This window comes from Acipenser ruthenus, chromosome 14 (genome assembly GCF_902713425.1).
Source record: "Acipenser ruthenus chromosome 14, fAciRut3.2 maternal haplotype, whole genome shotgun sequence".
Lineage (NCBI taxonomy): Eukaryota > Metazoa > Chordata > Actinopteri > Acipenseriformes > Acipenseridae > Acipenser > Acipenser ruthenus.
In genome coordinates, this window is record NC_081202.1 from 32,043,441 (window position 1) to 32,061,112 (window position 17,672).

Here is a 17,672-nt window from a genome sequence, read left to right on the forward strand (position 1 = left end):
AACACACCGTTAACACGCCGTTGCAGTTTAACATGAACGCTCTAATGCTTCAGCATCGGTACCAAACCACTTTTTTGTTTTTATTTTTGTTTTTTGTTTTTTGTAATTTCTAATATTAAACTATAATGCCAACACAACATTATCTTTAAACCAGGGGTCTCCAAACCCGGTCCTGGAGAGCTACTGGGTCTGTTGGTTTTCGTTTCAAACGAGTTCTCAGTTACTTAATTGCACCAATTATTGGCTTAATTAGTCAAGATTAACAGGTGTTCCAGATGTTTAGCCACTGATGATGTAAAGACACCTATAAAACCTGCTGGATAAGGGCTCTCCAGGACCAGGGTTGGAAACCCCTGTTTTAAACAGCTTATAATAGTAAATCGTTTTTTTCAAGGAATATAATATTAATAATTTTGTCGCTCCACCATTTTTCTCCACCATTTTTTCTCCACCATGTTTTTTACATGAGCGAAGAAGCTAGTCACATGACTTTTTACATCACTTTCATTGACTGATTTATTCTTTGACATAATGTTGCTACAAAATCAACAGTCCACAAAGTTGCCTGAAACTTGTAGCTTGCATGTGTCCCCTTGGCTTTAGGCTAGAGAATTGATGTTTAAGCTTTTCTTCGCTCTTCTTTATAGACGGACCAGTCCTAATGTTAGGGATAACAAGATGCATACAAAGGGATATTAAAGCCTATGTTAGCCCTTCTTAGAATGACTATTAAGCTGGAATAAGACATCAATACTGGGTCTAGGTGAATGGTTTACTGTGGGGGTGACAGGTTTCAATCCAAGAAAAGAATGCTGTTAAACAGGTGGCTAAACAGCGGGATTACTCATCAGTAAACAAGACAGCAATAGAATAGCCCTCTTTGTGTCAATAGCAGGTGAACTGGCACCACATCACAGCCTACAGCAGTGAGCAAATACATTAGAGCACCTCATTTATATCATTTATATACCTACCTACATGAAAACCTCAGCGATATAGAAACGATAGGCACTCGTACGAAAATGTTAGACCACTCTGTGTTTTATTTAGGCATTTCAAACAACTTTTAAAAAGTCTCATGCATTTTACCATATGTGGTTAGGTGTTCCTTTTCTCTTCCTATTGTAAATGAATTGCATGTGTGGCTTATTAAAGTCATCAATTAAATTAGACAATTACTAATTTGCCTATTTTTCAGTTACAGTGGTGTGAGTCGATATGCACAACAAACCAAAACTACAAAAGCAATGGGGTGTTCTAATACATTTGCACACTGTTATACAGATTACAGTGCTACCCTGTTATAACGCGACCTGTTATAGTGTCGAATCGGTTATAACACGGTAAGGTCGTGCTTCCCACTTCCCCCATAATGCAATTTGACTTGTGAACGTTGGGTGAACCAGTGATCCTGGTGATGTTATCGTGAATTATGCTGGGATACATTGTAATAGAAATTCAAAAAAACCTACAACACTGTGATTTTGTTTTATTGTTGTTTTTACATTACCATATTTAAATGCATTTAAGTTGAAACTGGGACATATAGTACTTATAAAGCTCCCCTGCTTTTTCTAAAAGCAAAAACAAACTGTCCGTTAATGTTACAAAACAAGTACGAAACAATACAAGTGTGTATAAACGACCTTGGATTCTGTGTTATTTATTTATAGTTTGCAACATTTATTATAAAAAATATACAATTTAAATGAGTGGTGTAAACTTTAAACTGGTGGAATAGCAGTTTCTATTATACTGTATATATTGTAACAACCTGGGATATATACTGTTGCAGGACTGGTCTACATACTCTGTTGTGTGTGTGTGTGTGTGTGTGTGTGTGTGTGTGTGTGTGTATGTGTGTTAGCAGGGAAGCAATAAGCTTGCCTCAGCTGGGATTGGTGAATGACATCTGGGGAGGCGGGGACATGAAAGCATATAGAGGGGTGCCCACATCAGCGCGGGCAGAGCTGAGTGAGGCAAGCTGCTGTGTGAATGTGCTGCTGTGTGAATGTGCTGCTGTGTGAATGTGCTGCTGTGAGAATGTGCTGCTGTGAGAGAGCAAGATTGTTTGTTGTTTTTGGTGTGGCCCAGGCTAACAGGGGCCGGGAATAATCGTCCCAATAAACCGTGGATTTGAGTACCTGCAAATTGTGTGCCTCCCCTTCCTTCATTTTCCACGGTACACTACAATATTAATTTGGCTTGTGGGCATTGTAAATTATTTTGGGAACAAAAATGCCAATATTGGTTATGAGGTGAAACACAAATAACGTGGTCTCCTAATTATGGACCCCGACAAACACATTATAACAGTGTAGCACTGTACTTAGTAAGTTCATTACAAGATGGTCTTGCTTAAAGGAGACAGAATCACTGCTTCAATATCCATGTACTTGTTTTATCACAGACCCCTGTGCGCTACAGTTTTTTTTATATATATATATATGTTTGAAGATTTCTCAAGCACGACATTACAGATTATAAATCAAATTGAATCTTCCAGGTACCTGGTCGTCTCAGAGGATTTATCCCATTTCTTTTTTTTTCTGAAGTCTGCAATCATTCCGAGTGTTTCTGACTGCAATTGCTCGATGCCTGTGTTAAGATGTTATCGCTGGAGATCAAGAGCTCTTCAGTTCTAATTGCCTGCCATAGAGATATGTAACTCAGGCTAGATCAGTGTGTTTATAGAAGTAACAGCCAGCACTACCGATGTATCTGTCAGTTTTGCAGGACATACACAACAAAGCACCAAATGGAGCTCACTAATATAAAGACACTTTGGCTGATCTAGCCTATATTACATTTGTCTATGGCAGACAACTAGAACAAAAGCACCTTAATACTAATCAAAAAATAAAAAACACAATGTTTTAGTAATCGCAATAAGAGCCAGAGAATGGTTCCAAACTTCAGTCAAATAAAAAAGAATGCTAGAATGCTACTGTTGATAAAGAAAAAAAGTGTTCACTATTACTACAATGCGTGTCCAAAGTCTGACCTATAGCACAAGAAATTATGAGGTACCAGGCATACTGTATATCATGCTGCATCTGCATTCAGTTAAAATACGCAAGGGCCATCTTCACTCCAGAACAATAGGGCGACCGATGTCACTAAGAAGCATGGATGGCAAAGTCTTGGCTTGTACTTCTGTCTGAATTCAGCTGGCAGTCTTATTTATGTATTTACTGGTTGTTTAACTGCTCATCTTGGTCAGCATTTTGTTGATGGCCTGCTTGACGTGAGTGGTGGAGCTCCGTCTCCGGGTCTTCCCCTGGACCATCTTACGTCTCCGCACCTCCCTGCAGAGCTCGTGGAAGGCCTCGTGGATGCTGCCGTCCCCTGTGCAGGCCGAGCACTCGTAGAAGGCGCAGGCCAGCTCGGTTGCCAGCTTCTCTCCCTCCTCGGTGCTCACCTGGCGGGCGTGCTCCAGGTCAGCCTTGTTGCCCACCAGGATCAGTGTCACATTCTTGGGCTTCTTGATCTCGTCCAGGAAGTTCTTCAGAGGCACGACCTCGTCAAAGCTGCCCCGGTCTGTGATGTCATAGACGATGACAAAGCCCTCGCCCCATCTCATGTGACCTTCCCTCTGTAGAAGATCTTCCTGTAGTAGAAAACACACAGAGGGGAGTTAAAAAGTGTATGTGGGGGGGGGGGGGGGGTTGAACCACTGATAGGGGTGTAATGATTCCTCGATGAATCGTGATACTTTTGTTACATGATTCTCTTCATGATCACAGAATGCACTATTTCTGTGACATTTACCCATTGCTGTGTAATATGTAGTTCCCTGTGAAAATTTCTGAAAGAATAGTGTAAATCTTGGCATCGTCCTGGTGTGGGGAATCCTCTCCTGGTATACTGTGGGTTCCTTGAACACCCTCGAAGCGAACTAAAGCTGGAGACTACAGATGTATTAAAACTGGGATCCCTCTACATTAACTATTTCTCATGGGAAGCAGGCATTAGCACGGCGCCAATAAAAACATTAGACAGAACAACAGCGGCAGCATGAAGACACAACAAAGGACACAACAAAGGCAGAGTTACACGGTGCAGGCAGCCCTGTCTGATGAGGGTCATCCTGCACCTTCAAAGAGGAAGCTTAACATTGTGAATGGGGTGAATGTATTAAGTCTGAGTCAGCTCTGATGCACTGGGACCTGGATTAAATCAGGGCCAGTTGAGATTTCAATTAGCGATGCTAGTTTTGTAATGGTGATTTGTATTCTGTGCAAACTATTGATATACCACCCTCCTGTGTTGAGTAAAAATGATGTACCGCAACTGCCAGTACGTACAGTGTAATTATAAAAATTATTTTATTTATACACGCGGAGAAGGACTGAAGATGAAACATGTATCCAGCTATGTCCAAAAGTTTTGCATTACCCTATAGAATGAACTCATTTTGTTTCATAAAGTCGAATGAAACCTGCTGAATAATGTTACATTAACATATTGAATTACACACCGCTTTGTAGTTTTCCATATACAGTCGCAGACAAAAGTATTTGGGCAGTTTAAAAAAATGAGAAAAACCACAAAGAAAGTGATTTCTAAAATTTCTAATGGTTCTATTGAAAGATATACATTAGAGATTCAGCTTTATAATAAAACAACACATTATTACATAACATGCATAAAATGAAAAATAACATGCAAAAACTAATTTCATACTTTGCCAAAAGTATTTGGTCAATCAACATATTTCATATGGAACCCATTCATTGCTAAATATTGACAATTATCATGATTGAAAACCAACACCTGATGATAATTATAGAATAAATAAATACATAATCATCAAGTGCTGAAAAATAAATGGGACATTAGTGATTAAAAAAGCAACAAAAATGGTTAAAACTAAAGAGTACAGCAACGATCTCAAAATGGCAGTGATACAACTAAACTAAAAATGAGAAACTACCAGAAGAATAGCAGAAAGACTTGGTTTACCGAAAAGCACTATGTGCGCTATTATTGACAAACAAAGGAGAACAGGAACTACTGCAACTGGAAGATCAAGATTGATTTCTGCAAAATCTTGAAGAAGAATCGTTCGAGCAGAGAAGATGGACAAGACAGTGGGCAGCAGTGTGGAGTAGTGGTTAGGGCTCTGGACTCTTAACTGGAGGGTTGTGGGTTCAATTCCAGGTGGGGACACTGCTGCTGTACCCTTGAGCAAGGTACTTCACCTCAACTGCTCCAGTAAAAATCCAACTGTATAAATGGGTAATTGTATGTAAAAAATAATGTGATACCTTGTAACAATTGTAAGTCGCCCTGGATAAGGGCGTCTGCTAAGAAATAAATAATAATAATAATAATAATAACAAGAAAATCATGAGCGAACAATTCAACAATACCTTAACAAGATGACTGTCCATGGGCGAAAAACCAAGATGAAAACCTTTTTTAAAAAACAATACACAAAAGAAAGCGATTGGAGTTTTCCATTTAATACTTTAAGAATCCTGATGATTTCTTCAACCAAATGTTATGGTCAGACGAATACAAAATATAACTTTTTTCACCAAGAAAGGAACAATATATTTGGAGGAAGAGAGTAGAAGAATTGAAAGAAAAGTTAAACATGGTGGAGGTTGTGTGATGGTATGGGCTTGTTATTCTCCTGTACTGTACATAATGAAAAACTGACAAAAATAAAAAAGTGACATTTCAAAATCTAACATGAAATACTGTTATGGCTTCTGGAGACATTTGCAATGTCATTTTGTAGTTTCTTTGATAAGATCTAAATTATGTTCATATATATATTTCTTTTATAAATGTTAGTTTACCATGGTTTGTTTATTAATATGCTTTACCATACCTCGCTGCACTTAACAATGCTTACCTATGCTTTACCACTCTTTCACTATGCTTTATTACACTTTGCTATGCTTTTACTATGGGATACTTTTATAAGGGCACACAGTTTTCATATAATCTGAAAAAAGAACGCCATGGTCAGAATGTGATTTCTTTAAAAATCTAAACATTCTATTCTAAAATATATTTTAATAATTCATGAATAAGCCTAAGCTTTGGCATTGTATGCCAGTTATTAGATGTTCTATGGAGGCATAATCCTTTGCAAAACCCTGTTTCAAACGTATTTTTAAAATAAGAAACAGCAAAATAAAATAGAGCTGTAGTTGCAGGTCCCACTCACCGGACCGGCTGTGTCGAGTATCTCCATGGTAACAACATCATCATCAATATTCGCTTGATGCCGATAGGTTGACTCTAAAAATAAAATTAAAAATAAAACATTATTACAACACTAGCTGAAATTGTCCTCGAAGGTGGAGATTCCATGTGTGTTTTTTTTTTAGCTCGAGACATTTGCTCGAGAAAAATGTCTCGTGTAAAATGCTTTTTTGGGTTTCCATTCGGTCAGTTTATTTAACTCGAGTAAACCGGGCTTTTCACCTGACATCATGCAAATGAATGGGAAAGGTGGGGGTTGATATGTAGATTAGCTATGCGTAAAGTACTCGTGCTGTTTTTGAAGATTACTAATGAAATTTTGTGAAAATGTGGTTTCCATGTGCAGAGAACTGGTGCACGGGTGAATCTAAGCTGCTGTAATAAAGCAAAATACCTTGTGCCTGGTAGGTTAATAATGTGTTTTACTGCATGTTATGTTGTTAGTAGAGAATACTGTTTCAACTAATTTATCTTATGACTCATTAATTAAAAATGAACTTGGAGGTGTGAAATGAAACTGACCAACAGGTATTGCAGATCACCATGGCTGAAAACCGGCAGAGACGTTATTATTATTATTATTTATTTCTTAGCAGACGCCCTTATCCAGGGCGATTTACAGTCGTAAACAAATACATTAAGAATCACAGTACAAGTAATAATACAATTAAGAGCAAGATAAATACAATGACTTTGGTTCTAGCAAGTACAAGTATGAAAAAAAAACGATTCAATAACGGAGCAGATTAAATACAAAATACCCACAGATTAAAATAACACTTGACAGATTACAGTAATCTAAAATACAGGATTAAATGCCGTAAAATAGGGGGCAGATAAGAGTAAGTAAAGCGCATTTAAGGAAGAGTAATAAGTGTCCAGGGGGAAAAACAGAGGAGTTCTACAGGTGCTGTCTGAAGAGGTGAGTCTTGAGGAGGCGCCGGAAGGTGGTCAGGGACTGGGCAGTCCTGACATCTGTAGGAAGGTCATTCCACCACTGTGGGACGAGGGTGGAGAAGGAGCGGGCTCTGGAGGCAGGAGAGTGCAAAGGAGGTAGAGCCAGTCTTCTAGTGCAGGAGGAGCAGAGAGGTCGAGTGGGGGTGTAGGGAGAGATGAGGGTCTGGAGGTAGCTGGGTGCAGTCTGGTCAAGGCATCTGTAGGCTAGTACAAGAGTCTTGAACTGGATGCGAGCGGTGATCGGGAGCCAGTGGAATAAGCAGAGCAGTGGAGTTGCGTGGGAGAAGCGAGGCAGAGAGAACATCAGGCGAGCAGTTCTGGATGAGCTGGAGCGGACGGGTGGTGGACGCAGGGAGGCCAGCCAGGAGGGAGTTGCAGTAGTCTAGGCGGGAGAGTACCAAGGCCTGGACCAGGAGCTGGGTGGCGTAGTTGGTGAGGAAGGGTCGGATTCTTCGGATGTTGCTCAGGAAGAATCGGCAAGTGCGTGCCAGAGTGGAGATGTGCTGGGAATAAGAGAGGCAGGGGTCCAGGGTCTCCGAGGTTCTTAGCTGAGGAGGAGGGAGAGAGTGTGGTAGATTCCAGAGGAACAGAGATAGAGAGATCAGAGAAGGGGGAGGAGGAGGAGGGAAAGAAAAGGAGGTCAGATTTAGAGAGGTTGAGTTTGAGGTGATGCGAGTGCATCCAGGAGGAGATAGCAGACAGACAGGTAGAGATACGGGAGGGCATGGTGGAGTCAGAGGTGGGGAAGGAGAGGAAAATCTGAGCATCATCAACATAGAAATGGTATGAGAAACCATAGGATGCGATGAGGGGGCCCAGGGAGCGGGTGTAGAGAGAGAACAGGAGAGGACCCAAGACTGACCCTTGGGGGCCTCCTGTTGAGAGAGGGCGAGGTGTGGAGGTTGCTCCACGCCAGGTTACCTGGTAAGTGCGATTGGAGAGGTAGGAGGAGAACCAGGCCAGAGCAGTGCCAGAGATTCCCAGGTCAGCGAGAGAGGATAGTAGAATAGAGTGATCGACAGTGTCAAAGGCAGCAGAGTGGTCGAGGAGAATTAGAACAGAGGAGAGAGAGGCAGCTCGGGCAGAGTTTAGTGAGTTGGTGACAGACAGGAGGGCGGTTTCAGTGGAGCCAGATTGGAGAGGGTCGAGCAGAGAGTGGTTGGACAGGAAAGCAGAGAGCTGGCGGTGTACAGCCCGCTCGAGGGTTTTGGAGAGGAAGGGTAGGAGGGAGACCGGACGGTAACTCTGGAGGGATGTGGGGTCGAGGGTAGGTTTTTTGAGGAGGGGAGTGATAGAGGCTTGTTTGAAGGCAGAGGGAGAGAGACCAGAAAGGAGAGAGGTGTTGAGAGGGGAGGAGATGAAGGGAAGTAGAGCAGGAGCAGCAGCTTGAAAGAGGTGAGTGGGGAGGGCACACGTGGTGGGTTTGTGACCCTGGAGCAGGGAGGAGAGGTCAGAATCTGAGAGGGGAGAGAAGGTGGAGAAGGAAGGTGAGTTAGTAGGGGATGCAGTGGGTGTAGGGGTTGGAGCAGGAGGGGGTGCGGGGGAGGGAGAGGTGTTAAAGAGTTTGCGGATATCTGAGATTTTAGAAGAGAAGAGGCAAAGTCATCAGAGGAGATAGAGGAGGGAGGAGGAGGGGGGGTTTAGGAGGGAGGAGAAGATCGAGAATAGTTTGCGTGGTTTGTTAGTGGAGGCTTGGATTACAGATTGGAAATAAGTACATTTAGCAGAGGAGAGAGTAGAGGAGAAGGAGGAGAGGAGAGTGCGGTAGAGGTCTAGGGCAGCAGGGAGTATGGTTCTCTTCCATTTCTTTTCAGTAGATCACAGTGTGATTCTTGCTGAGCGGAGCGCAGAGGAGAGCCAGGGTGGGTGAGGGGAGGGGCGAGCAGGTCGGGAGGTGAGGGGACAGAGGGAGTCGAGGGAGGAGGTGAGAGAGAAGAGGGTGGAGGTAGCAGAGTCTACAGAGAGTTGTGAGAAGGAGTCGATAGGAGGGAGGTGAGAGAGAGCAGTGGAGGCAAGGACAGAGGGGGAGATAGAGCAGAGGTTACGGCGAGAGGTGACAGTGGGGGTAGGAGGAGCAGGGAGGGAGGGGAGAGACAGAGAAAAAGAGATGAAATAGTGATCAGAGAGGTCCAGGGGGGTGACAGAGAGGGTGGAGGGGCAGCAGGCCCTGGAGAAGGTGAGGTCCAGTTGATGGCCAGCTTTGTGGGTAGGGGGGGATGGAGAGAGACAAAAGTCGAAGGAGTGAAGGAGAGGGAGGAATCCAGCAGAGTGGCTTGGGTTGGAGAGATGGATATTGAAGTCACCTAACAGGACAGTTGGGGTAGACAGAGAGGGGAGGGAGGACAGTAGATAGTCGAGTTCATCTAGAAAGTGAGCGAGAGGTCCAGGGGGACGGTACAGTTATATATATTTCCCTTTCATTCAGGCAATACAGCATATAGGGGATCAGGTGATGCTGCGTGCTGCGTATACTACCCTTGCTTAGAACCCCTACCTGTCTGGACAGCTGACAGCTGCTGAGGAAGCATTCAACACCACGCTTTGGCAAATACGGGTAGTGGGCACTTGAAAGGAAGGTGGCAGATACTGATGAAACGGACTGAAGTGCAGCATTAGTTTGTTCCCAAAATTGCCACTGCCTGCTGTATTCTGCACAAACTCTTGTCAAAAACAAAATTAGGTGTTCAGGAACCAGTGGCTGCCTGTGGGACAGACGGGGAAGCTTACCAGTGTTGCCAAGTCTCACAAAAAAAGAAAAGCAGTACTGCCTTTCTAAACAAGCCCAAAACAAGCGCAACCCATGTTAAGTGAATGGGTGTTTATGCAAATTCCAACCTGCCTCTCAAAAAAAAACAGGCCCAATTCTGCTTATTATAAGCGGACTTGGCAACTGTGAAGGTTACCTGAGCCGCCAGTTTCAATTGGACAGCAGCGATCTGAGGAGGCTCGTGCTGTCAGAGATTCTCTCCATTCTTTTAAGTTGTGTTGGATTTACCATTGTGTTAAATATTAATGATGCAAACAAATACAACACAATCAATACGTCCATTTGCAATTTTATTTGGTCAGTTCTGAGAGGGCATCAACAACTTGTTGGATGTTGTTGCGCTGTTTTGGGCGATCGAGCTGGCTTATGACATCCAGTTCACAAACTATATTTATTAAAGTGGAGGGTGGACTTCGGACATAGCTGGGATAAAAAAAAAAGAATGTGAATTAATACAGTTGACATATAATCAGCTCACTTGCTCTTCGTGTTTAACTTTAGCGTAGAGGAGGGGTATTCTCAAACAGCTGCTTTAATACTATAACAAGGGCATAACGCAGTTCATGGTAAGTGGTTTTATACAGAACTGTAAACCCACAAAAGATATACAACATGACAGGCCAGACACAGCAAAAAAACAATAATTAAAAAAAAAAACACTGCATTATCATTAAGGTGACCTACACCACTGCTAACCATAAAACCGCCCATCAGCCACTTACTTTCTGCCGTCTTGGAATCCACAGTAACAACTGACCTGCTCCCTTGCAATATTTACAGTGATGTCACTTAAGGGTAAACAAACTCATTCACATTCACACGTGAAATGCGGGTTTCCATGCGAAACTGGGTGTGGATTTTCCTGTGTGTTTTGTCATTTACACAAGTAAATGAGATTTACCCTCTCCCTCTCTTTGGCCGTTTGTTTTAGCCACAAATCTGATTTACACGAGTAATCCTCCAAAACGTGCATGTGCATCGCCATTTCACGTGTAAATTGTCCCGCATGAAAACCCCATGAAAGGTGCCCAACCTATTGAAATACATTGTAATTGTCATGCCCCTTACCTCTTGTTGTCATTATTGAATCTCTGTAGAGCAAAACACCAAGCATGGCAAACTGCCTATTTAATTAGATTGCTATCCATAGACCCAAAGGGTTTGTCTTCAGAAGTTCGGTAAACCTCTTAATGTCACAGCTGCTTATTAGCCTTTAATGTTGCTACACAGTGCGTCAATCTATCTTCCGTTTTTCAAACAGCAAGGCAAATTAGTTACTAAAAATAAAACAGGAGCATATGAGAGGCTTTGATGGACTTCTGACAGACTGACTCACACAGAACTGAATGTTAATTAGGTGTGTTACAGCAAGGCAGGAATGCATTCAAATACACACTGTTAAAATGCACTTTTGCCTTATTGTTCCCATCTCAGTCTTGATCGAAGCCAATGCAGCTCCCATAAACAAGCTTGTATCAATTTATAAACGATGGGGTATCTGTTTCCACTTGGCCGGTACATGTTTTCTTCCTGGAATGTATCACATTGCAGATAATCACTATCTCTGCAGAGACTGGCTGGAACAGCTTGAATTCACCCACAAAATAAATAAATAATTCCCTATCGAATTCCCTATCGAGTGTTCTTTGGTGTTGGTGTAAATGTACAACAGGCCATCTGGGACAAAAAGTAGTAAACAGACTGCATAATGAATCAAACAATGTGACCTCCAACCACTGCACTGTGTGTACATGCGAAAATGTAACATAATACATGGGAATACAAGACAGGAAGTCAATAACTTATCATATCCTCACCTTCTCTCAGTACAGTACAGTAGCGTCTACAAAATGGTATATTTGCATCGTAGTTGCATTTAACCTAGCTTATATTACACTATTACCTTGCTTTCCTGTGCTTGTCATGGAAAAGATTACCCGTGCTCTCTATTTATATTCCACATGAAAATCATACAGATTTTTTAAAAGCGTAAAAAATCATTATTTTGTTATCTTTTTTCTTTCTTGGAGAGGGGTGGGATGGGGTGGTTACATGTTTAGAAAATAGAATAGCATGACTAACAGACACACTGTATATGTGCAGTTATCATGCTATTAGTGAGGGACATGGTTCTATGGAACACAGGGTTTGGATGCACTGTTATCATGCTATTAGTGAGGGACATGGTTCTATGGAACACATGGTTTGGACGCAATGTTATCATGCTATTAGTGAGGGACATGGTTCTATGGAACACAGGGTTTGGATGCACTGTTATCATGCTATTAGTGAGGGACGTGGTTCTATGGAACACATGGTTTGGATGCACTGTTAACATGCCATTCGTGAGAGGCATGGCTCTGCGGATCACCGGCTGCACTGGCATTCACTATCTTGCCCCTTCTCACACAGATCCTTCTGCTTTCACGTGATTATTGCTGAATAGTTGCACCCAACTCTCACGCAACTTGTAGTGAATCACATGAGTTGGCAGTGCTGGCCTTGCGGCACACAGTCAATAGACTAAACTAAACTAAACTAAGCATCCTGATCACTTTAAAAGGAGTTTTAACCAGAGATTTATTTCTCCACATGGCCTCAGCCAGCCTGCCTCTATTCTTAGACTTCTCCCTCCCCACAGGCAGCAATGTTTACCAACTCATTCCGATTGGGCTTTGCCATGGCACAGTGCAGCACAGTGTGACAGAAACACACAAGTGCCAAGACACAGGAGCCTGGTTAATAATGAGATCTTTTATATTGTGCAGTCAAGCACTCTCAGGATAAAGTCTCATTCGAAAGTCTCATATGATCTGCAATAAATACACCCAATGTTTAACTTTTAAATTATGATTGTGTTTTTATATACAGTTATTTTAACTGCTTCAGAGTTGCTACAGCTTTGATGAATTGAAGAAAAAAAAAGTCCTATTTTTTCATTCTGGAAATCTGGTAACCCTAGTTTTAAAGCAGGATTTGATCTAAAGAGTGATAGGCAATCAGTCTGAAATTCTACAAATTGCAACTAGGACAGCTGTCCACGTGCTTACTGCTCATTGATTGAGAATTTATAGTAAAATATGAGGAGAATAAGCAAGATTAGAATCAGTATAGTGTCCGTTTTTGGCCCTTGGTGAGCTTGACCAATGGAACTTTAATGTCAATGAAACTTTAAAGTCAATTGATTTAATGCAAATCTACATTCAAAAAATCTAATTATTTTGCGCAGTTTTCCCATGCTTTTCCCACAGTTACGCTGGTTTGCCATGTTTTTAAATATGCTTTACTACTATACCTCTCTGTGCTTTACAATGCTTACCTATGCTTTACCACGCTTTCACTGTGCTTTATTACACTTTGCTATGCTTTTACTATGGGACTTTTTTATAAGGGTTAGTTTACCCTGTTATTAATATGCTTTCCCATACCTCTCTGTGCTTTACAATGCTTTACCGTGCTTGCACTATGCTTTATTACACTCTGCAATGCTTTTACTATGGGGAACCTTTATAAGGGACATTGCTATGTACAGCTGATGTACAGTACAATGCTGGGGAATACAGAATACTGCTTTGTTAACATGTTTCTGCAGAGTGTTGAACATGCACAGTAGACACTATGAAAATAAATAATACAGTTGAATTGATGCTCAGTGGTTTTGATTTAATTACTGCTTGTCAGAGTTGCTTATTTTACCTGGTTATTTTACTGGTCTTTTTAGTCATTAGTTCCTGCTCTGTCTTTCTGAAGTATTATTAAAAGGGTTCAACTGCGTAAACAATTAATAAAACACAGCACTTAACATCAACATAAACCATAAGAGAGTGTTTATGGAGGAGGATCAATAAGCCATTAAAAGCTATTAACTGTGTCGACTAAAGAGTTTACTACCCAATCCTGACAATCCCTTCTCTAGCTTGGATATACATAAAGACGGCGGCGTATTTTTGGGCTGCTCATGCCCTGTGACTCTATATCTATTCTTAGATGATGTCATCATTCTTAAGACCTGTTAGGGTTATTACTGATTCGCCACTGAGCACAAAAAACAGGGTTTAGTTTTATTTCCTGTGTAGAGAGAAGTTAGCAGGGACATAATGGTTTGAGGTAAGATATAAATGAGAGGAGGCCATTCTGTCCCATCTAAGATCGTTCGGCTCTCAGTTGATTGATCTCAAAATGTTGTCAAGCTGTGTAAATAACTATGTAGTACTCCTAAAAGAAACTATAATTTTTTTTTTTTAAATGTAACCTTAAGTCTTTCTCAACTATTGCTTCCGTTTCACAGTACAGTAATGTATACTGTTGCCTGTATGGATTTCTACTGCATCTGGAGAGCTTTTGACTGCATTTCAATCTTCAGTTGCCAAGCTGCCAAATTCCAATCTCTTTCGAATGAAATATAGAATATAGAAAGTTTATTTCTATAATGGGTTTTGTGTTCACATACCGAAGCAGACTACTGAAAAAACACCCCCAGGACACACACTGCCGTTCCCTTCCACAGCTCACACCCCCAGAGCACACACCGTTCCCTTCCACAGCTCACACCCCCAGAGCACACACCACAGTTCCCTTCCACAGCTCACACCTCCAGGACACACACTGCCGTTCTGTTCCACATCTCACACCCCAGAACACACACCACCGTTCCCTTCCACAGCTTACACCCCCAGAGCACACACCGTTCCCTTCCACAGCTCACACCCCCAGAGCACACACCACAGTTCCCTTCCACAGCTCACACCTCCAGGACACACACTGCCGTTCTGTTCCACATCTCACACCCCCAGAGCATACACCATCATTCCCTTCCACATCTCACACCCCCAGAGCACACACCGTTCCCTTCCACAGCTCACACCCCCAGAGCACACACCACCGTTCCCTTCCACAGCTCACACCCCCAGAGCACACACCATCGTTCTGTTCCACAGCTCACACCCCCAGAGCACACACCACCGTTCCCTTCCACATCTCACACCCCCAGAGCACACACCACCGTTCCCTTCCACAGCTCACACCCCCAGAGCACACACCATTCCCTTCCACAGCTCACACCCCCAGAGCACACACCACAGTTCCCTTCCACAGCTCACACCCCCAGGACACACACTGCCATTCTGTTCCACATCTCACACCCCCAGAGCACACACCATCATTCCCTTCCACAGCTCACACCCCCAGAGCACACACCATCATTCCCTTCCATAGCTCACACCCCCAGAGCACACACCGCCGTTCTGTTCCACAGCTCACACCCCCAGAGCACACACCATCGTTCCATTCCACAGCTCACACCCCCAGAACACACACCACCATTCCCTTCCACAGCTCACACCCCCAGAGCACACACCACCGTTCCCTTCCACAGCTCACACCCCCAGAGCACACACCATTCCCTTCCACAGCTCACACCCCCAGAGCACACACCACAGTTCCCTTCCACAGCTCACACCCCCAGGACACACACTGCCATTCTGTTCCACATCTCACACCCCCAGAGCACACACCATCATTCCCTTCCACAGCTCACACCCCCAGAGCACACACCATCATTCCCTTCCATAGCTCACACCCCCAGAGCACACACCGCCGTTCTGTTCCACAGCTCACACCCCCAGAGCACACACCATCGTTCCATTCCACAGCTCACACCCCCAGAACACACACCACCATTCCCTTCCACATCTCACACCCCCAGAGCACACACCATCATTCCCTTCCACATCTCACACCTCCAGAGCACTCACCACCGTTCCCTTCCACAGCTCACACCCCCAGAGCACACAGCACCGTTCCCTTCCGTGACTGTGTCTGTATAAACCCACCTCTGCTCCATTACCTTACGAGCTTCACAACAAAATCAACACCAACAGTGTTTAATACGGGGGCGCATTGAGGACATGGAACAAATAAGAAAAATGCATATGTGGCGATCCTGAGTTAATTGATCTTGTGATCTCGACATGACACATTTATTTTTTATTAATTTTCCACTGTCCTAAATGAGCCACCGTAGCTTGGAACACAAATAAAATGACAAAGCCTCTTGTCAAAGGCAATCCTATGTAAATGGAGCAGATTGCCAATAGGTCACTAGTTCAGGTTTCTACCTTGTGTTCTTGCTTTCATTCATATTTTCCAGCCACCAGTCCTACAGGGATTTCTGAAGCCCTGCCAAATTTCAGGAAATGTAATTACTGAATGTGCAGGGGAGCGTGAAGGCTGCAGTTTGTTTTGTTTTTTATGACATCCAGCAATATACAGTTTACTCTGCTTCCATCTCTCACCTTTCCAAAGAAAATCAAAGGGTGGCCAGATGCCTGACATAAGACTGACAAGAGATAAAGCACAATAAGATTTAGGGCCCTGAAGAAAGCATTCTCTCACAACCATCTCTTATGAAATAACGAATCACTTGTGTATTCCTGGCTATAGAACCACAGCCGAGCGTTCATTTACAGACGTCTATCACACAGCCTGTCAGATTCACTGTTTCTGTCTGTGGAAGCAACATGGAACTTTTATAATGTATACAATTCTAAAATGATGTGTTGCCCAGATTACCGCAACAACTTTTAAATGTGTTTTTATTTAATCTTTATTTAACCAGGAAAGTCATATTGAGATTAAAATCTCTTTTACAAGGGAGACCTGGTCAAGAAGGTGACATATAATAATAATAATAATAATAATAATAATAATAATAATAATAATAATAATAATAAACACAAATTCAAATAAGCACGACCAATACAGTCAAGTCAATGGAATTCCAAAAAAACTATTTAGGAGTGTTGATCAAAACAAAAACATGTAATAATAAGTGTTAAAAACTAAATGAAGTGTTTTTTAGAGGGGTTTATTTTCAATGATAATAAAAAACGGAAAAACATCCCCCAAACAAATAAAATAAAAAAAAAATAAAACTTAATTTTCAAGTATCGTATAATTTGCATTCTGTTTCAGGCTGCTGAGTTTGAAGTATGCACAGCACTGTGTGCTACGTTTCCACAGAGAGGCTGCTGAAAGATGGACTGCAGTTAGATTTCGGGGGTGACACATGAATTCTTGGCTGATTTAGCAGCTCTGAAGCAGTGGTGTAGTCCTAAATCTGAAGGTAATGGAACGCCACTAAAATACTGATTAAATATGATTATACAAATTCCCATGTTATTTGTATACTGAACTTCTAGTAAACATATACTGCATTTATCAAATTTCTACAAGTATTTCCACAAAGTGTCTTTCTCCATCTTGTCAGAATCTTTTACTTTAAGTGTCAGGGGTAGAACAATGTCAGAGCCAAGTTTTGGCATCACTGAGAGGATTCTACATGGAAGAGATTGTTTGTGTTTGTGTCCACAGTCGTAGTAGATGCACTGTCTGTTGTTGTCGTCTTCGTCAGCATTTTTAGCCCTTTTTAGCAAGAAGTAGTTTGTAATAGAAGTTCCTAATGCTCTTTTAGTTGCACCAAGATGACTAGTCAAAGAATATGACAGTTGTGCGGGAGATGTGAGTCATGTGACTTGGCTTGTCTATTTCTACAGCACTGCTCTCAGGATTTACAGGCTCTCTGGAGTGGAACTGAGACTCCAGTTCTGCCAGCTCGACAGCTTGAGCATTTCTATTCCTTCCTTTGTTCCTTTTGCAAAAAACAATATGCTGACAGCTCAACATGTTGACAAGAGGGCCAGCCAGTATGTGTTACCATCTGTGTCTT

General features: G+C 42.3%; 1 protein-coding gene across 1 annotated transcript in view; it reads right to left on the reverse strand.

Annotated features, from left to right (window-relative positions):
- Window positions 1–1,474: 1,474 nt before the first annotated feature.
- LOC117419734 (ras-related and estrogen-regulated growth inhibitor-like) overlaps window positions 1,475–17,672 on the reverse strand; it is a 36,192-nt gene continuing 19,994 nt past the window's right edge. The window contains exons 4-5 of the mRNA XM_034032751.3: window positions 6,185–6,258; window positions 1,475–3,610 (exon numbers count right to left, since the gene is read on the reverse strand). Of these exons, the coding sequence (XP_033888642.1) occupies window positions 3,203–3,610; window positions 6,185–6,258 (482 nt within the window). The 3' untranslated portion in view covers window positions 1,475–3,202. The remainder of the gene's footprint in view (window positions 3,611–6,184; window positions 6,259–17,672) is intronic.